At 41.1% G+C, this 21,307-nt stretch overlaps 2 protein-coding genes across 3 annotated transcripts in view; one reads left to right on the top strand and one right to left on the bottom strand.

The window, feature by feature from the left end:
• Window positions 1-2: 2 nt before the first annotated feature.
• Window positions 3-17,562, top strand: MORN5 (MORN repeat containing 5). The gene is made up of 5 exons (XM_074974065.1): window positions 3-199; window positions 1,639-1,786; window positions 2,351-2,462; window positions 3,408-3,539; window positions 16,217-17,562. Exons 1-5 carry the CDS (start codon window positions 153-155, stop codon window positions 16,294-16,296), a joined length of 519 nt encoding a protein of 172 aa, XP_074830166.1. The 5' UTR covers window positions 3-152; the 3' UTR covers window positions 16,297-17,562.
• Window positions 16,924-21,307, bottom strand: part of LHX6 (LIM homeobox 6) — a 46,633-nt gene continuing 42,249 nt past the window's right edge. For both annotated transcript variants that reach the window (XM_074974062.1, XM_074974063.1), the window contains exon 10: window positions 16,924-21,095. In XM_074974062.1, the coding sequence (XP_074830163.1) occupies window positions 21,075-21,095 (21 nt within the window). In that variant the 3' untranslated portion in view covers window positions 16,924-21,074. The remainder of the gene's footprint in view (window positions 21,096-21,307) is intronic.

The following is a 21,307-nucleotide window of genomic DNA, read 5'->3' on the forward strand; positions in this document are numbered from 1 at the left end:
CGGGTCAACGGCGCGTCGACGACGCAGGGGGCGGGGCTTGTTCTCTGTCCCCGCCTGCTCCTGCTCCTCATGCCCCGCCTTCCGGCTTGTTACCATGGTGACAGTTTGCTGCCCAGCCCAGCCCAGGGCAGGACGCATCCCGGGCGGGCCCCATGGAGGTCACGGGCAGCACCTACCTCGGAGACTATGTGCATGGCAGGTGGGGGCTGGGGCTGAGGGGGGAGGGGCAGCCTTGGGGAACGGGCGGACAGGGCTGGGCCATCACCCCACAGTGCTGGGCCATTGCACTTTGTGAAATGCAGGGTATGAAAATTCCCCAGCGTGAACAGTCTTAGGCAGTGGAAATCTCTGGGTGTGAAAACCCTCAAGTGGGAAAGCTCCGAGATGCACTATCCTTGCACGCCCACTTGCTTGTGCCCACAGAATTGCAGGAGTGGAAGTACAAGACTGGGTTAGGACCTCTTTGGAAATTGGGACCTTTTAATGCGAGAGAGGCACAGCCCAGGATGGGGAGGGAAGCGTAGCTGCAGTCTCATCCTGCTCCTGAAACAGCTTCCAGTGGCCTTGGGCAAGTCGCTTAGGGCCAGATTTCTAACGGTGTTTTGGCACCTAGAGATGCACATAGGCCTAGTGGGATCTTCAAAAGTGCCCCATCGTCTGTCTCCCAACTCCCCTTGAAATGGCAGTTAGGCATCTAGGTGCTTTTGAAGATCCCACTGGGCACCCATGTGCATCTTTGGGAGCCTAAATATCTTTGAAAATCTGGGCCTTAACTTCTCTGCATCACTGTCTGTAAAATGGGGCTAAAGTTACCATGCTGGGGGATGTGAGGATAAACCGGCTTCATGTTATTCATCACTCAACCACACTGCCTCGTTGGAGACACTGGAGAGTGGGAGGAAGAGTCTAGGACATGTCCTATTACTAATTGTAAGTAGCGTACAAATGCTACAGGAAATTATGTTGGTGATTCAGTAGGTTGCACGCGTCCTTCCAAGGCCACAGCCTGCTGATAGAGGGTGCTTTGCTGCTGTCATCGTCATCACATTTTGGATCAGATGTAAACCCAACATCTTATGGTTATTAAAGATCCCATGGCAGATGTTTTGTTTTTTTCAAAATTAGGGGTGTTTGCCTTATTGTCCTGGCCAAATTCTTAAAGGCTGATTCAGTTTTGTCTCCCTAGCATTCCACTTGTAGTTCCTGTTGCAAAAAGTGTTTTCACATCCTGTCCTAAACTTTTGGGTGATGGTGCTATGGACTGTTAAGCCCCAGAAATGGCTGTGGTTAAATGGTGGGTACATTGATCCCTGTTTGTAAATCCAGTTTGAAATACATTTTGGGGGGTTGTTGGATGAAAGCTGCCTTGTAAATAACAGCCATTATTATTCACCCTTTCTAAGGGTGCTTAAAGATGGTCATCGATTTTCTACAGTTCATAGCTTCTGATTTATATTAATTACTATCAACCTCCCCTTCCTTCAATTTGTTGATTTTTAAAATTATTTTTATAGCTCCCTTCACTTCCCCTCTAAACCAGGTCAATTTTTTAACCAGTAAGGCCTTCTTCGTCAGTTGTTTTGCCTTTTTGGACATCTAGTTAAATGTTCTTAAACAATTCCTGATTATCATTCACAGGATTGAAGGGAAAGGCCGCTATACTCTCCCAACTGAAACCAAATATAATGGCAAAATGAAAGATGGAATGTTTCATGGCAAAGGAACCTTGTATTTTCCTAATAGAAGCAAATATGAAGGAATCTGGGACTGCGGAATATCGAAAGAGGTATTATATCACTAGTCCTTTAGATGTGATCCTGAAGGCTTAGAAACATAGGAATAGAACACGAGGAGGTTGGAAGTTCACCTAGGCCAACCCCTGCGGCAGTCATAGGAAACTGATTGGGTGGGGGTATGCCCATCTTATCTAAAGTCTGATCCCTGCTCTGTACTCAAAAGAAAGTTAAAACCCCTTTACTCCCAAAGGTTACTGCAAATATGCTTTAGGGGAAATTCTCCCTGGTTCAAAGACTGTACATTCAGAAATGTTTGTATCATGAAAGAAGTGGAAGCTATCAAACCAGCACCTTTCCCATTTTTCACTCTCAATTTTGGCTTCCCCTATTGCATGTACAATAGCTATTTCCCACTGAACAGGGAAATGATTTGGTTATGGAATGTGGTTCTCATGGATCTGCAGGCATCATTTCCATCTGCAGTTAAATGTGGAACAAAACTATATATTATTTATTCTCAGATAACATGCATCCTTGGTAATGGATATAAAAAATTGTTATTCTTCACTCCATTCATCACACTTACTAGTTCGGTACTTGAATTTGTTTTGCAGGGGAAATACACTTTTGCAGATGGTCTTGAATTCAAAGATAAAAAATGGCATTATTGTGATGGCTACGACAGAAGATTTTATTCAGAAATCTGTTCCGGTCTAAAACCAGCAGGTACTGAGTTGCATTTGTGTCTGGAAGGATTTAAACCAACAACTATGTTTATTAAGAGAGACTAATTCACCTACATGAGTAACTTGGAGCAGGAACATTCTGGTTTATTTCAGAACTCCATCCACTTGACACTGACAAATGTGGTGAATAGTCTCTTCTTGAGTGATCATGTCATGAGGGCAGGACATTGTAACCTAGCAATTTCTGACATCTGATTAAGCCTTTTATGGGTTTCACATTCACTGCATTCTAGACATATTTTTATTACAGAAAGCTGGGACATAAAACAAAAGAAAATATATTATCTTGCACTCATAATTTTGCATAATGTTCTAAAGCACCTGAAAGAATAACAGAAATCCACAAACAGCATGGTACATGAAATGTGTGGCTTGGAAATGACAAATTTTCAGTGGATACGAAAATATGTACTTACTTTATGTCCAGCCTATAAAATGTGTCTGTTAGACACATTTACTAGTTCATCTATGACTAAAAGGTGAAAAAATTATGTGATAATCACTGAATAATATATTGGCATAGTGAACAATGACATGTCTCTTTAAGCCATGGCTAGGCTTTCTTGGACTCATTTTGGAGTTTTCAGTGCATGTTCATAGTATTAGTCTTATGGGCTAAATCACAGGACTGTGAGTAAGGGTAACCAAGATCTCTTCCTTTCTGTGCCAGACATTTTCTGGGTGGGCCGCTCTGTGCTTCAGTTTCTCCATCTGCAAAATGGTCATAATAATTACCTACCATAGGAGTGATGGAAATCTTAATTTAGTAAAGTTTATTAAATGCTTTGAAATCTTGTGATGGAAAGTGTTACAGAGATGTAAAATAATATATATTTATTATCATTATTTATTTTGATAAAAGAGTACAGTTGTAAAAAAAATGGGATTTTTTGTTTTTCTAATAAATTATACTGTGTCTTTTCAGGTATCTCTCAGCTTACAAACTTAGATCCTCCCAGAACAATTCCAACAGGCTGTTATGACTGTGGTGATGGATTCTATAATCCTAATACCAGAGTTGTCATTGATTACAAACTCAGGTTTTTGAGGAATGCAGGTATGCGTTTTTTTCATCTTGAAGTTCAGTGTAAGTTGACTTTGTTTCACATACATTCTATCATGTATGATTATAGCTGAAATTTAAAAACCTGTATTCAAGTTCTGCAGCTACTAAGCTAAAATATTTCAAACAACATGGATTGCTTGTATTAATTAGTTAACTCCAAGGAATGTTGTATAAACCATCCTGCACATGGTTTACGAAATTCTAAGTGATGTTTTCACAGGCACATATGAATAAATACATTTGATTCATATTTAATAGCTTTTAAACCCAGGAAGACTCATTCTCCATTATGATACCCAGCAAGACAGTGTTTTCAAGATATATATCTATCTTTTCAATGGGCTCAGTCCCGCAAGGTGTCAAGCTTTTTGCCCTGATCAGTTAAGTATATGCTTAACTTCAAGCACAGGGATAGTCCCTTTGATTGCAGTGAGACTGCTCACTTGCTTCAAATTAGGGACATATTTAAGTGCCTTGCTGGATTGTGTCAGTGCTCACACTTGCGGAATCATGTCCTGAGTGCGTTTACAAATCTGGATATAGTGTTGGGGGAGGAGAGCAGGGAAGAGGAGAGACAAAATGAACTGTAGGTATCATCTGCTACAAAATATACCCTATAGTATTTAGCCTGTTTCATAAACCCTCAATAAATACTGATTTAGATTATTACAAATGGCACTGATCCAAAATACTAGAGTGGGCCTACTGATGAGTAAGATAAGTAAAATGCTTTCCAAAAACACAGGAACCTGCACAGATTAGTACATGCGGGAACGCCTAGGAATTCAATTTATTGTTTTTTAAATGTATGCTTTGAACTCATTGTCCTTAGCTACATTTATTTCTGTAGCCTACAGATTGTATCAATCGATATTCACTGACATCACATCATAGAATGCAGTCTAACAAGATAATTATAAGTAGAATATGCAGTACATTATTCTGATCTCTTTTATATTAACATTCCTTTGAGAATCCAATACTAGCGTAAAGTTAAATTTGTCAACATGGGTGTGAAGGAGGAATGTATCATGTAGGCCATACCCTTCCTCTAAGAACACGAACACAATTGAAAGATCCAGCACTTGTTCGACATCAGAGGAATGTTGACTTCCCCAAGAGAAATAATTCAGGGCACAAGGCCACTGCAGTTAAAAAAAAAAACAGCTGTAGGAAGAAGAAACTGAGGAAAGAGGTTGGAATGACAGGGAACAGATCCAGAACTATTCCTTTATAGGTTGGTCAGGAAAAAGCAGGAAAACCTCCAGGCTTCTGTCCAAGTCTTGAAAGCATCAAAAGCAGATGGTAGGAAGCATTCAGGAAGCTCTTACAACAGCTTGACAGGTTTAGCCAAATGACACCATCTTCCTCAGGTCTGGGAGTGGGATTTGAGGATACTCCAGCCTTTCACCCTTGTTTGTTGCGAAGCTGCTTGCTTCATTGCTGATTGAGCTAGCAGGGAAAGGAGGCACTCTGCCTTTGGCACTGACACTCCTGCCAAACAATCAATGAATCAAAACATCTTTCTAGCAAGGAAAAGAGAAGGCTCCATTTGAATTTGTTGCAGTTTGCTTTTCTTTAATGCAATGTGTGTACACAGGGTATCATAGAGATTCCTGCCTCAGTTAGCAGGACTTCAGTTTCACAAATATTGAGGGCCTGAGACTCATTTACATTAACTCACTGCCAAGTGGTGCAACGGAGTCCTAGTGTAATTGAGAGCAGGTCCAGTGTGCATAATGAAAGCAATAGTTTCATTTCTCCTAGTGTTACTAGTCACAAGGATTTCAATTTTTTAAAAAAGATTTGAAATTATTTCTCAGTTTATAAACTTCCTTGGGGATATACTGAAATTTCTGTAGTCTGTTCATGTGCTTTTTGGATCTTTTCTTTTTTTCCCCCCAATATAATCTAATACACAAAATTGCAGACATAAAAACACATGCAGAAATACCTATTTGTGAGAAGAAATGGTGTTCACATTTTTCAATCAGTCATTTTGGAGTTAGACCCCCCCTACTGCCACTAAAGGAGTATAGCCTTTGAGAACTCATACTCATGACCCCATTTTTATTGACTGGCCAATACAAAGACCTGAAGATGAATATCTAGAGTTTTGCATCTTTCAATGAAAAGCATAAAATATGAGATTTTAGATTTGCTGTCAAATGGAGAGCAAATTCCAGGGTTAAAGGAGAGCTATGGCATTCTGGGAGTGTAGACACTAGATGCCATAGTTTTCAAAGAGAAATTACAGTTAGAAGTAGAAGTCATTCCCTGCTGAGGAGGTGGAGAGAAAGGGGATAACTGAGTGTTACTAGTAGTTCTGCCCCACTGATAACAAAACAAAGACGTTTGTGATGTAATATGCTTTCCTTTGCTTCCGTCCTCCTGATGCTAACTTAACTGGTGCAACTCCTGCTCCTGCTTCTCCTAGTCTGAGATGGATTCTGCTTTGCTGCCTGTTCTCCTTGCCCCTCCTCTGGGACTTAGATGGTGCATAAGCCTTGGGGTTGACCCTCTGCATGTGGAATTGTACCTGATGTACCTTTGTCTCTTTATAGAACATTAGAGAGGAGGCAGAGACAAATCCTTCTCTCACTTACACCAGTGTAAATCCAGGGTAGGTTCATTGAAACCAGTAGGTTAACTATGGATTCACACATGTGTAACTAAGAGCAGAATTTGGCCAAGAGACTCAAGACAGGTTATTATTTATTGAGAGGAAAGGTTTTTTTAATGCTGGAGTCACAAAGCAGCCAATAAGCAAGTTATGATTTTGACAAGCCTAGCATCTTGTGACTTAAAAGAAAAGTCCCAGAGTGCTCAAGTGCGGAGTTTCTGAGTAAATTATTACTATTAGAAGTCAGGAGTATTATTTTATTCTGTAGTTTAAACTGCTGTATTTTTAGAACATCAAGAGTTTATTTACATGTCACTAATATGACTATAGTGAAGGTTGAGATGACACTTTAATTCTAAACCTCAGTAATCACACGCTTGCAGCTTCCTCCTAACATTACCCTTGGGACTGAAACTTCTCATGCTTGGTCTGAATGAACCTGAAAGTGAATCATCTTGAAAAATTTGAAAAAATTCCATTTATCCCTTCTGGATCATCCAAGGACAAAATCCATTCAATAATTGTGTAGATGTGTGTGGCTATCCTTCCCTATCAGTATCTGAGGGAGGCCACGCCCCCTCATAGTTGGGCCTCTGTTCAGGCAAGGGTTACTGGAGAATTAGCAATCTCTGAGGTGCTGGCCCTCTAAACAGGGCCAGACAGCAAGCCATCTGGGGCTCAGGCTCTCAGGTAGGGCAGGACCACAAACAGTCTTGGGGCTCAGGCCCTCAGGCAGGGGGGAACACCAGTCTTGGGGGCTCAGGCCCTTGGGCAGAGTGGAGCACCAAACAGTCTGACATCCTAGCTCTGGCAGACAGCAGACAAACGCAGGCCTCTTGGCCTAAGGTAGGGAGGCTGTCACTCCAGGGGTGAAGTTGGCAGCAGGAGGTAGGGGGACCTGGGCCCACCCTACTCCACCTGGTGCCAGCCTAGGGCCCTAACAGTGGCAGATGGTTCCATCACTGAATCAGCAGGGATCCAGCCAAAACATGCTGACCTGGATTCAGACAACAACACAACTGGGCTAAAGTCTGGTGTCTCTAGGCTATTTCCTACACTCCTGTCATTGTGTACCTGTTGCTCAGGGTTGTCCTCCGTCTCCCTGGGGTATACAGCTAATGGCAGTCCCAAACAGCTCCTCGGTGTCCCTGTCAGCAGGTGGCTCTGGCAGAACCTCCAGGTCCTCGGCGCAGTGGAGGTCTCCATCAGGCTCATGCCCCAGTGACGGGCAGGAGACATCTGTGTCCTCCAGCGGCTCTCGCCCAACTGAGCTGTCTTTTATACTTCCTGTCCTGCCCCTCTGCTTCTGGCAGGGCAGGCATGCGTGTCGTGGCTCCACCCACCCAGGGGTGGGCGGGGGTTCTTCCCCATCAGTCTCTGAGGAATGCCGTGCACGCTTCTTGTCTTCAGGGGCTTTGTCTTACAATTTAGATGTGGTGTGTACAGAGTACTCAGTGAGGAATGTGGGCTTTGCTTTGTCTGAAGAAATGTAGTTGAGAAATAAAGCCATAACTATTTGAAAATCATGCGTTACTCATGCACAGTGTATTACTTTCCATACCGCTCTTAGCAAGTACCAAATGTGAGCAGGTTGTGTGCTCATTCTCGCAGCCAGTGACTCTAGATGACATCAGAATTGGTAGAGGGGCGAGGACTTAGCAATCTTGCAGACCTAGGGAACTTTCTAGATATGAGGCAGCAAGTTAAACTTAAAAACATTGTTCTACTGCAGGAAAAGATGTACTGTACTTGCTGAACATCATTCTCCTCTGCGCTCCTCTGATGTTGCCCATTCTATTGATGTAGGCAGTGGGTGAATGCTCTGATTCCAGACTAGCCCCTAGTCATTGCCTGAGAATCTGAGAACTTTTTTGGCAGATGCCTTTGCAAAGGTACAGGAAAAGAAAAGCCCTTCACCACAAAATATCTACATAAAGAGAATAATATTTTCATTCTTCGACTGAACTTAGCTTCCTAGTGATTTGAATGTCTACTTATAAGACAAGATTATTTAGTAATTTATATATTTGTTTCTCTTTTATTAGATTTAAGATTCTGAATGTAAATGAGCTCTAGCTCCTGTTTGTTGAAACTCTTAAAAGCTCTTCAAATAATTGTTCTATGGATACTAGTTAAGCTAAAGAAATCAGTTTTGATCGGCAATAAAAGTTCATGCTATTTCAAGTGCAATGCTACAGCTATTTGCTGTTGTATATTTAATCATTTTGAATTATATGTCATGTAAAAGATTTTAGCTCTGGGGCAATTGCCAGATGGCTGATTCTGCGTTTCACACAACAAAAGACATAATGTTTTTGTAAAGCTCTGAAAAATTGTTGGTAATCAGTATATTCTTCAAGGACTGGGAGCCAGACCTGTTTAGAAAAAAAAAAAAAAAAGCTTTTGCAGAAATTAATTTGAAGTGCTTAGTCTTTACCTCTGGGCTCTGAACAAAACAAATTGTGTCTATTTTTTGTGGATTTTTTTTTAATCAATTTGACAAATCCAGTGAATTTTAAATTTTACATATTTTTGTGACAAATGCAGTTTGTTTGCAATTCATTGATCTCTCTGCTTGGGGCTGGCAAGCTTACTTCTCCTGAAAAACAAGCGAAGACAGGTGAAGAAAAAGTTGTGCTCAGGTCTGTACATACATATAGATACAAGCCTGTAACCCTTGCTCGCACAAGTAGTCCTTATGAGCCTGAGTAGCCTATTGCTTTTTTTCCCAAACAGCTAAAACAGTTGTCCTCGTCATCTCCTGCCTTGCCTGCTGCTCACTCCTCTTTCTGAACTATCTGATATTCCAGTCTAATCCCACCAAAATGCCATAGCAAAAAGTATCTTACTTGTTGGCCATCTGACCAAGTCGCTCCCCTTGCTTCCCTTGACCTCAAGGTGTTGCTCGATTTTACTCCAAACTGTGTCTTGGATCTTGTCTCCTATTATGTTCCCTGATGTCCCCTTTCCCCACCCTTCTTCTATTCCCATCATTTATCTTCTTCTGTGCTGCTCCATATTCATGCTACTCCCCAATGTCCCACTCCCCCATCTTCCAAAACCCCCACTTCTGTGAAGCCCCCAGATAGAAAATATGGAAAATATTAGATGAACCAGAGGGACAGAATATTTGTTATTATAAACCCCTTCCTCTGGGTCTCCTAGTTCATCTCATCTTCCTGTGACTGTCTTCTAAACTGTAAGCTTTTGGGGGCAGGGCTTGTCTTAAAGTCTGTCTTGTGCAGTGCCTAGCTGATAGACAGCATTTAACAAATAATACAGATCAATTGACTTTCAATGGGATTTCTTACAGGAGTAAGGGTTGAGGAATACCACAATCCCATCTTCTACAATACTAGCAAGAAACTTACCAAGTAACATCTTTATTTAACTCACTTATTTACCTTAAGAACAAACTGCTCTTTGGGTGGTGAGAAGAAACCCAAACATAAGAGAGCGGGGAGAAGATTGCTGGGATTGATACTGGGGACTGCTGTGGGGCCAAGTCAAGGGGGTTGAATGGGAAGACTGAGGGTGGGGAGGAATTCAGTGTGTTTAATTTAAAGAGAAAATACCCTAATCTCATAGAATGAAGTGCTGTGTGACTGTCATCACCCTGATCACTTTGGTTGTACCCTTTTCCCCACCCTTCACTGGCTGTTGTCTTTTTAGATTGTGTTTTCTGTCGTACAGGGACTGTGTCTTCCCTGTGAAAGCATCTAGCACATTTTGGACATGACTGCAAAATATATACTTATGTCTTCCTCACAGCAAAAGGCTGTGCAAGCTACAGCTATAATTGAGAACTCTATGCTATGTAACCTAGAGAGCATTTTTAAAAATTGAATCTGGCTTCTAAGTTTTACTAGTCAATTTACCCCACTCAAAAAAGCAGTTTATTAACCAGTATGATTAGCCCTCTCTGCTGTAGCTAGCATGGCTAACATGGTGTTAATATTAATACATGCATCACATTACTAAATCACTGCAATCATGTAAACAACTGTAGCCTTTGCTGATATATTGTTCATTGTGGTTTCCTGAGCCTAATATAATTATCGCTTTGAAACCTGTGAAGGTTTAAATTCCAAATAGCAGCATGCCAAGAACAACAACTTTGTTTGTGTGTTAGCCATCCCATTGCGAATCCACTTAGAAAGTTTTGACCCAAACAGTATAGGGGTTTGTGTTCAGCTATATAGTACGTGTGAAAACAAGTTTTGTAGGAGATGGAAAGTTCATTTTGAGGCCATTTTGGATTTACGCAATTAAATGGAAATGGAAGGGTGAGAGTTTGCGTGTGGAAGTAAAGGTTAATTGGATACATATTTTCCATTTTCTTGCCAGCACTGATGTTGTTGAAGTTAGGTGTGGTAAGGAAGGGGGTGCTGGAGATTTTGGGGAGAGGCAGTAGATGTGATGGCTCTGATGCTATCACAGATGGCTATAATTGTGGAATGGAAGAACATGATAAACTGCACCATGGGTGATGGGAGGAGTCAGGTATGTGAGACAATGAACAGCTGTTGTTATTTACGAAGCACTGAGAATATGCTTGGCACTGACATAGATTAGAAGAAGACATAGTTTCTGTTCCAAGGAGCAGACAATGCAAAGGCCCTCTTTTGCAACCTTTGCTCAAGGCAAAGTAGCTCTTACTTATGCTAGTAGTCACATTAGCTTCAGTGAGACAGCTCTTGTGGGTAAGGATTGCAGGATCAGGCCCTAACACAGATGCAGACAATCACATTCTAACATACAGGATGTTTAAGGGGACAGTGCCTGGTTTTCTCCTTGTGAGAGTCATCAAGTATTAATGCCGTGGGAGATTATAGAAAGATGCAAATACGGTTTAGCAGAGTGGTGGAGGCCTGTTGTTGGCTTGTAGCAGATTGGAAGGTAGAGTATCACAGTTTGGATGGAAACAAAAAGGCACAGAAATCATTCAAAAGAATCAAATGATGTATTCTAATGGCTCATCTAGCAAGTCCTCAGTTTGCCTCAAGACTTCAACTATATTTTGTGCAAATTATTAGATTTCACTAACTTTAGAATAAGTTATTAAGTAAACTTGGCCTCCTTGGATGTTATCAATGTTTTCATACAAAGCAATGTCCTTTATTTTCAAAATTTGAACATGAAAGTAGCCCATTTTAGCAGAATATATTTCATGAATGTATATTCTACTGAGGCTGCTGAAGAAAACGGAGAAAGAATAAACTTTTAAAGATAAATGAGCTGAAATAAAATTCAATACACAATGTGAAGAACCACATACTACCTAATTCTGTCCAGGATGATAATGTACAGTTGATTAAAGAGTTTGTATTTTTTTTTTTTTAAGGAAAATTACTTCTGAAGGTGAAGATGTGCTCAGACAATCATATTAACATATTCAGACAATCGCAATTTGTAAAAACGTAATTACAACAAGCTATCTGGTAGCATTAATCAAATGTCAAGGTTTAATTCCATTTTAAATATTGATGAAATGTGATTCTCCAGTCTAACCCTGGTGTTGCAGGGTTATGGAAGCCGCCAGCGACAGAAAAAGGGGAACGTGTAGTTAACAAGCAGCTGCCACAAAGAAGGATCGGCATCTGTGATTTAAATTGTTAGCTGCACAGTCAGGTAGAGTGTAAAAAGGGTAGTCAAGAGGCTGTTAAGTCCATTGCTGCCAATTATTAACAATCAGGGAGGAGCTTTAAGACTTGTTCAGTACAATAAACCCAGTTTGTCTTGTTTCAGGGGTTACTACTGAAGAGGTTGCAGCTGCACTGATTCAAATAGCCCTAAAACTACAGTAATTATCAACCAGTCTTCTTTAGCGTGGCAAAAGTATGTTTAACCATAGCTTAACTCTTTATGTTCTAATATTTCTCTGCCTCTTTACACATAGCTAATCCCTGGAGCCATTTGGATCTATATTTTTGTGGTTCCTCTAGCTATCCTGAATAGGATCCTTCATTTCCCTTACCTCAGTCTAAGGAATATTTGTGAGGTGCCACTAGTTGGATAATAGTCCTGGAGGTTCCAGATATTTTGCTCAAGGTCCTTCATTGTGGATATGGCGTCCCTGTTTCTTTTTGTGACTCCCAGTGCATTTTACCTACCTTCCAGGGCTGCAGCCCCATCGAAGACAATGACTAGAAGTCAGTGGGACTGTGAGTGTGAGTGGAGGTTTGCAGATAGCGCCCTGCCAGCTCACTTCCACTTTCTTTTCCACTTGGGTGAGTTCTCAGCTCCATATGCCGTTTTCAGCCAGCTTCTCTTTTTAGTGCAGCTCAGCTGTGAATAAAATGTTAGGAGGCATAAGAAAGGGGATGGAAAATAATACTGAAAATATGCCAGCCTGTGACACACCCTCACCCCAAATAAAATGTTACCTTCTAATCACCCGCTTTCAGAAAAGAAAGAGGAGGTGTCCGCGGATGAGTGATGAATGGGGTCAGAAATATAGAAAGGATACCATGGTTTTGTTTGGAGAGGAGACAAAGAAGAGAGGACATGATAGAGGTATACAAAATAATGATGTATAGGTAAAGTAGATCAGTTGCTCCTATATATCCCTTTCCCGTAATGCAAAGCATGGAGACATGCAATGAAAATGAAAGGCCGCCAACTTAAACTATCCAAAGAAATGCTTTTCTATACCGTGCCTACTTAACTGGGTGAACTCATTGCCACAAGATGTTATTGTAGTCAAAATCTTAGGAGGATTCTAGGTATAAGTCAATTGCTAAATGAGAGTGGGTAGGAAGATGCTTTCCCTGTGTACATATTATTGCATAATTCTTCACTATGAGGTTTCTTGCGTCTGCCTTGAAGCAGCTGATACAGGCCACTGTCAGAGACTAAAACCTGGATTTGTAGCTCTTTGGGGCATGGCCCATCTTTTTGTTCTTTGTTTGTACAGCACCTTGAACAAAGGGGGTCCTGGACCATGACTTGGGTTCCTAGACACCACAGTAATACAGATAATAATAAATGGATCACAGGTCAGATCCAGTGGGGTAATTGCTATATTCCTCTAAATGAAGCAGAGGGTGCCCTAAGGTAGGACAATGTGCTGTAGTCCCTTCACCAGACAAGCTCTTCTTTCTATTCAAAGTGTAAATTGGTAATAACTGACTCCATTGGGACATCTCCTTACAATTCAGTCTTTGTGAAAACTGTACGTAGTCTTTATCAATGCTTATTTGCTGATACTTACTGTGCACAGAATCAGATGGCTGCGTGAGCTGAGCTATGGTGGTGCTGGGCCTGGATGAGAGACTAAAATCCTTAGAAGAAAAGGCTTATGTGCATGTCGTCTATTGAAAAATAAGTTTCCTTCTGCATCAAGCTGGGTGGACCAGGCTCCTGTTGAAAACTCATTAACTGAAGTCAAAAACGTCTTGTGCCTTTCATATTGGTCAGCTGAGCAGCAGAATTACATGACCAGTGCAGATTCGTTACCAGGAAGGCAGTTTGCTCACTTCATGCAACGCTCCTGAACAATATGATCTTTATCAAAGTAAGCAATGGATACAGGTGGTGTTTAGCAAGTGGAGTTTTTGATTGATTTCCTCATTTTGACAGAAACAGACAATTTCATTTCTTGCAGTTATTACACGTCCAGAGTAACAACTCTTACATTGAGGAGGTACATAATCATATAGACACTAACAGTCTGCACACTATCTAGCTCATCTAGGTACTTCATGGCCTCGTCTCCATAATATTGGAGCATCTGGAGTGCAGAAATAGAACTTGACATGCAAAATAATCACAGCTTGCACATGATTTATTGATTACTCCCTGTCTTGGGCTCTGGGAGCCTCCCCCCTTGCAGGGTCTCACAGTTTTGACTCCAGCATGAGCCCAAACATCTACACTGCAGTTTTATAGCCCCACAGTCCAAGCCCTGCCAACCCAAGTCAGCTGACCTGGGCCAGCCGGAGGTGTTTTACTGCAGTGTAGACATACCCATAGGGGCCAACTTTGCAGTCCTACCACAGATTTCAGTGGGATGTGTCCGCCTAAGGACTTCAGTGTCAGACCTTAAACAAATTCAGTGTTTTTTCTCTTCTTTTTAGTCATCCTTTTTAAAAAGTTATTCTGGTGGTGCTTATTTTCTCCTGGCTTATTTCCTTCAAGACAGAAAGAAAGAACACTATAATTGGGTGTTTTATTAATGTTGTACTCATGCCAAGGAATAGAGCAAAAGATGCATCATATACTTGCTGAGGTGGACAGAGAAAGCAATGTATCCACTTGGGGTATGTTATGAAAATATCACTGTATCATGCATAACAGCAGTTAAAGCACATCTACAGACTAAACTAATGAGAGAGATCATGAGCAATACAGCAGTCTTTTCCACAGCCCCCTTCATAGCAGAGTAAGCTTTTACAAAACATCATCCCTGAGTGTGGAATTGTGAGAGAGGTGACAAGCTCAAATAACTGCTGTGTGTATAAATTAGTAACTGTGTGCAGAAGAGTAACACACAGTAGTGTGCTCTTGGGGAAAATCTCCTCTGATTCACAAGCATTGCTGACTGCTGGTTGTAGAGGGTTTTGTGACAAGTGCCACCGTTTAGACTTGGGACAAAAGCTTGGGCATATGCTTTGGTTAAGTCTCCATTCACCGGTGCTCTAGCAGGGCTCAGCATGAGCAGCACCCCCAGGCCGTGAGTGCCTGCACTTGTTCCACTTGACCATGAATGAAAAAAGATGCTAAGATGGCAGGGAAAATAGGAAAGGGAAACAGAAAAAGGAAAAGACGAGCAGATAGGGTTTGATCTAAAGCCCACTGAAGTCAATGGGACTTAAGAACAAACTTAAGTTTTTAAGTAAAGGGGCACCTCTTTGCCATATACCCTTTGTTTGCTTCTCTCCTTGTTAGATCAGCACAGCTGCATTTATATGACTTTTTAAACTTAAAGGTTGCTATATAAACATAATAAAGGCCCAACGCATAAGCAGAAGTCTCCCTTCAGAAGTTGATTCCTCACTAGCACCGTGTTTCTTTTTTTAAAAATATCTGACAAGGTCAGTATGTTCTCTTTCAGGTAAGCATTGCTGATTGCATTGCTACAAAATCCTTGACATTTGGAACTAGGTTGGTTAGAAGCACAAATTGCAAACATTGATCGGAATTTGTAAAGATGACAGTAAACAGAAGTAGCTCTGCTACAGTATGTTTCATTTGAATAAGAAAATAGATACTGGTACTCTTTAAAGCGATATAATTAATATTTTTATCTGATCTGCAACACAGATTTTTTTCAATCACCAACACAAGTAAAAGCCTATCAAACAGGTTTTTCAGACAGGCTGTTTTTAGTCCCTTCAACTGACAGACCCTAACTACGTATGTTTATCAAGTTATACTTTTCTGTAATTATTCAAAATATTTCTATTCACACTTTGCTGGATAGGTGTTTTCTCCAAATTGCCTTTTGGGTTTTCACTTTTCACCTTGTCTCTCTCTGAGAGATAACATGACAGACATTGAATAATTGTGGGAGATGCAGAAGATTGTCTAAAGTACTTCCATCAGCTTGTTGCTATCTGTTGTAATGTGGCATTTTTGTATAATAATGTTGGAAGAAGAGCTGTAAAAAAAAAAATTCAAACAAACCAGGCTTTGACTCTGGACTTTTCACCAACTGCAATTTTCATAAACTGACACCAGCATCGATAAAGTTTTAGGTCCTCATTATTGGTACTGGTATCACACTGTAAATGAGCATGAGACCAGAAATTATACTATATACAAGGAAGTGTTACAATTTTTTGCATGAGTTCCAAACAGTTAATTTGATCAGATAGCCTAATGATCAGATCTAGTACCATAAAACCGGTGTCACTTCCTTCTGTTATATATGTTTGAATCTTGGCAAATGCCAACAAAACTGTACACAGGATCTGTTGGCTAAGCAAGAAGTATTTTAAAAATACATTTATTCCTCAGAGAAAATTGCCTGTCTGATCTGGACTCTATGCAAAGAGCAGGTCTGAATCTGTAACATTTGACAATTTCTTTTTCTCCCTTTCAGATGATGATGAACATGAATGGATCATTCGCACCTGCCGGAAAGGCTGGGATGAAATAACTGGATATAAACCTAAACACTGAACACAGCTTTAGCTTCTACCCTGATTTTGGAAAACAATTTGATTATCCTTAAGTCTGAATGTCTTTGTGGATTTAGATCAGTCCCTACCATTATGTGAATGTAGTTTTGTAGCCTTTGTTAGCATAATAAAATTGGAACCATCATTTAATTAACTACGTTCACATGAAGCCATGGAAATAAGCTTACTATACTTATCCTAATATTCCTGAGAGGTGTGCAGTGTAGTAGGATCAATATATACACATTATTAAGCCTCAACATACAAAACAATGTACTAAAGAGACTGCCTCAAATTCAGTGCTGAAGGCATTCAGCTCCATCTTAGCATTATTTCCCCAGGTCCCAGTTAGCTGTCCTGGTGTATTTCTTTACCCTTCTTTTGCTCACTACTTTGATACTGACTGATCATTGTAATAACGTACACCAGTTATTCTTTAACAACTGGTTTTCTAACTAGGAAATTATATCCATTTACCAGGAACATTTGTTGAACTCTCCTTTAACATAATAATAATAGAGAAAAACTGGGTGGGTTGCTGTTTGATTAGTAAGCCAGAAAATAATTTTAAAAATCAAATCAAATGGAATTACATCATTTTCTTGATGTAAGTGCCAGCACTTCTACTTGCATGAACTTTATTTATTACACAAATCAGACATTTACAAAGCACAACATTAAAAGTATGTAACAAAACAGACATTGGTTTTACAAAAAAGTGCTTACAATTTAGTTTTTGTTTTTTCAATAAATACTAGTCTTGACTGTCCACTCATTCAAAAGGATTTTTTTAACCATTGTAGCCAAGACATGTAATTGCAGCATGCTACAACAAAATGATCTGCTTTTGAAATAAAATTATGAGAAGTGTTTATAGTTGGCCTCATATTACAAGGTCTGAATAGATCAGTGACAGCAGTAGTGCAGGATTTAGCCCCCACCCCGAGTATTATGTTGTGTAAGCATCATTAGCTAGGGCACTGGGGTTAACCAACATGAGCCAAAAATCAACAAAATGTTTTGGGAATTAAATTTTAAACCACTCCATTTTCAGTCCCTTCCCCCATCAGATTTATTTATCGTATTAAATTCTAGTGGAAAGTTCATCTTTCACTGGCTAACCTCATTGGGTGGGTCTATAACATTTTTTGTAAATAGCCATTGGAATATTGTAATACACAGAGTCTGCAGCACTGCACCGTAACCCATTTGGCAATTACTGAATAACCTAAGTAAATGAGAAGGATTTAAAAAAAAAAAAAAAAAATCTATAGACAGGAGATGAATGCGAATGACCTGAGATAAGGTTTTGTTCAATGGCAACAGTCAATGTGAAATGCATTGTGAAACAAAGTATTGAATAAATTAGAGTATTTCTTACATTCTTGGTACAGTTGAGTATTTTCCATACACAATAGTTAGCTCTAAAACTGCACAAGCTGAATTGCTTCCAGTTCTTCCAAACAATTTGGGCTTAATACGTCAGAGTCTGATTTCTGCAAAGCTGCTGTGGCTACTTACTGAAGAGATCTTCCTTGAGCATGAGTTGTACAGTGCAATACTCTCTACACAGCTAGTGGTGACTCCACTTACACGATATATATTTGGTCAGAAATGTCTACACATTAGCCCTGTGCTTTGCATTCTGATCCTGTCAGTGGTAACAGTTAAAAGAACTTTGATGTACAGTACATATTACAAGTCAAATTTGATCAGTAACTAAGTAGTTGTTTAGCAGACATATTCCGCAGTCTCCAGCTCATAATGCTGCTGAGACAGAAGAGAAATGCACCAAACCTTTGTCTCCCTCAATAAAACCTTGTTGTGGAAATCTCAGTTACCATGGCATATGGGGTCAAGTTACAGTCTGGAGTCTCACCCTCACCATCTTAAACTGAACATCTACCCATTACTGTATTACACTAGTTCCATAACAAAACATTCATTAGCATGAGCAAGCAGAGATGGGGGAGAAAGTGGCCCTTCCAAGCAGCATGTCACCATCAATGCCATTTCATGTGGACACAGACCAATTCACTGCAGCCTCACTGTGACACATACCAACAATCTGAACGCTCAGCTGTTGCCGTTCTCTCGCTCGTTGTTAATACAAAAACAAAAATCTGGCTGATCGTTGACTGGTAGAAATTTGCATCTGTTTTCATTCACCTCCTCAAAGGGGCAATAATACTGAGTTCTGGAACAACATTAACCAATCAGATCACAGATGCAGATGGGTAGACACCAGTCTCATGATGGTTGAATTCAATGGAAACTATTATTAATCTTTCAGGAGGTGAATAATAGTATTTTATGGACTTCTAACTTCATCTGCCCTTTCAAATGTTAAAGTGTGGATACAACGTCTAGCTGTTGGGTACAGTTGGCCTAGCTGAATTATCATAACAATAAATATCTGCAACGAGACATATTGACTTGTAAATTCAGCAAATCTCAAGATGTGTTTTTGCTCAGTTACTTCTCCAATCAATAGATCTTGATGTTCAACAGAAGTCCATATCTGCTCATTATGCAATTTACTTTACAAAGTTACTTTGGTGAACACCACCTCGCAATGAGCTAGACCCACATGCCTAGAAAGCTTTGTTACAGTGAGATAACAGGGTACAACTAGGAAAGGTGCTGCAGTGCTGAAAATACTCATTGCCTAATGGTAGCGTGATGGCTGCCATCTTGACTGAAACTGGAAATTGAACCAGGGACCTCCAGAGCTAAAAGCAGGAGTCTCTGCAGCTTGAGCTATAAAGCCAGGTTGTATAGCTGGTGGACTCAGCCTCTGTGGATCAGGCACAGAGAGGGACAGGTCTCACACACTGATGGGTCACATTAGGACCTCACATTCTTGGAAAAGCTGCCTTCAAATCTCACCAGCAAGGTTGGCTGGAGCACTCACAGGAGAGAGATTTTGTTAGGGACCAAATACTAATTTCAAATATTGTTTACCTTTTATTATTACTATCTAGGAAGGATCTTTGCAGTGTTTCTTTCCTGTCTCGGGACCGGGTTGTTGAGCCCTTACTCAGTGGTTGCAATGCGACTGCTCGTGAGAGTAAGCACTCACCAGAAGGGGGTGAACACTCTACACCCTGGCCCTTTCTGAGCTGTCATTTTGAATTGTGGCCTAGTCAGAGCGTTGTGCTCTCACCTCAATGAGCATTAGCCAGGAGTAGCCGTGAAACACCAGAAATGGGGTACAACAAAGACCGAGGTATTCATGAAAAAGAAGCTGCCAGATCTAGCAGCATGGCCCGTTTCAAAAAAACAAAACAAAACAAAAAAAACACACGCTGTTCTTGCCTGCTGCATGAGCTCAGCCAACGCTTGTTCCTACTGGCCCCCTGTGTGCAGTTTAAACTAGTTAGTGTCACTCTCACTATATTGAAAATGTAAAGCAAAAGATGTAAAGTGATCTCTTAGAAGTTACAGGCTTAATTCACGCACCACTAGGGCAAGGGAGCAGGAACTGAACCCCTGGGGCCAGCAGAGGCTGATGAGCGCTGGGGGCTGATTCACAGGAATCCCGCCACCAGGAATTCCACCAAGTAGGGACAGCTTTAACTAGCTGCCGGGCCACCAGAGGAGTCCAGCTAGTGGAGGCTGCGTAAGGGATATGCTGAGTCCTACCCACTCTCCTGTGGGACAGTGCCCGTTTTTGTTTGGATGTAGGCTAGCTACAACATCCATGGAGCACTGGTGTACAGAGCCCTTGTGACCATTCTCACTGGCTAAACTTTTGCTGCTAGGGTTCTTCTGCTGGGGTCTGTCAGAGTGAATCAAGCCCTGTTTATTTAAGACACAACTTTCATCTGGAATTTTAGTAGTGAAATGTATTGTTTCCTAACCCCAGTGGGCACAGTGGCCAGCAGTCTGGTGCAGATACACTCCTGGGATCACTCATTCAGGAGTGAGAAATGGCTCCAAGGAAAAGGCTGCCAGGAAACAAAAGATGTGGCTGATGGTCCTTGGGATGGATGTGTCTCTAACACACTGAGGGCAGGAATGACAGTCAGGAACCTCTGAGCACTAATCATGGCCATGATACCCACTCCCTTTGTGAGCCTGGGGAAGTCATCAGCCTCTGTCTCAGTTTTCCCACCTGTAAATTGGGGAGAAAGATTTACTTACCTACCTCGCAGGGTGAGTTAATGGATTAGTGGTTCTAAATCTCTTTGAAGATGAAGGGCCATATTTCTGGCTGGCATAATTCTATTAACTTCAGTAGAGTTACAACCAGTGGTGAATTTGGCTCAAATGAGTGCTAAGTGGCTGAGCTAACAGGCCTGATCCAGATCTCATTTACAGTAATGTACATCAGGCGTAACCTGATGGAACCAACAGTGTTACACTGGGGCGAGTCAGAATCAGGCCCAAGTACTTTGCTCCCTCCTTCCTTTGTATTGTTAGGTAATAATCAATACCACCTCGGGCCCAGCATGTAATGATCTTTTCCTGTTCCAGGACGCTGGAAGCAACAGTGAAAGTGCAGTAGGGTCACTAACTTGGGCTGTGCATGGCAGTGCCTTTGGGGCTCATTGTCATTCTGCAGGTCCACAAGAAACAAGAAAAACCATGACTGTTGGCAGTGCTGCTGGGAGGCAAGAACATTGGCTGTCAGATGCTGTCGGTGCAAACAGAATGCTGAATTGAGTTTCTCCTGCATGACTGATCAGAACGGCCTTCGATTGAACACCGTGTTTCAGCGGCTGAGGGTCAGCGGTGGTGGGAACGCTATGGACAGATGAGGAAGAGTTCGCGCCGTCAATATTGAAATAGGATGACCTAGCGGGAAAAACGTTAATGGAGAGTTAGCTACTTTCAAAGACAAGCCAACGCCTCAAGAGAAACATGTCTTCAGGGAGCAGTTGCAGGCGTGTTTCCCAGCTGGAAACCAGAGGCTCATGCAATCAAGGATTTTCCCCCACCAACCAACCTTTTTTAAAAAGTAAAAACATGGTTTGAACTTAAGCTTTAGTGACCCTTTCTACAGAATA

Source organism: Natator depressus, chromosome 16 (genome assembly GCF_965152275.1).
Source record: "Natator depressus isolate rNatDep1 chromosome 16, rNatDep2.hap1, whole genome shotgun sequence".
In the NCBI taxonomy this organism is placed as follows: Eukaryota; Metazoa; Chordata; order Testudines; family Cheloniidae; genus Natator; species Natator depressus.

Coding starts and splice junctions, on each gene's coding strand:
- MORN5 (XM_074974065.1), top strand. CDS start 153: ATGGAGGTCACGGGCAGCACCTACCTCGGAGACTATGTGCATGGCAG. Junction 200..1,638: donor GGAGACTATGTGCATGGCAG/GTGGGGGCTGGG, acceptor TATCATTCACAG/GATTGAAGGGAAAGGCCGCT. Junction 1,787..2,350: donor ACTGCGGAATATCGAAAGAG/GTATTATATCAC, acceptor TTTGTTTTGCAG/GGGAAATACACTTTTGCAGA.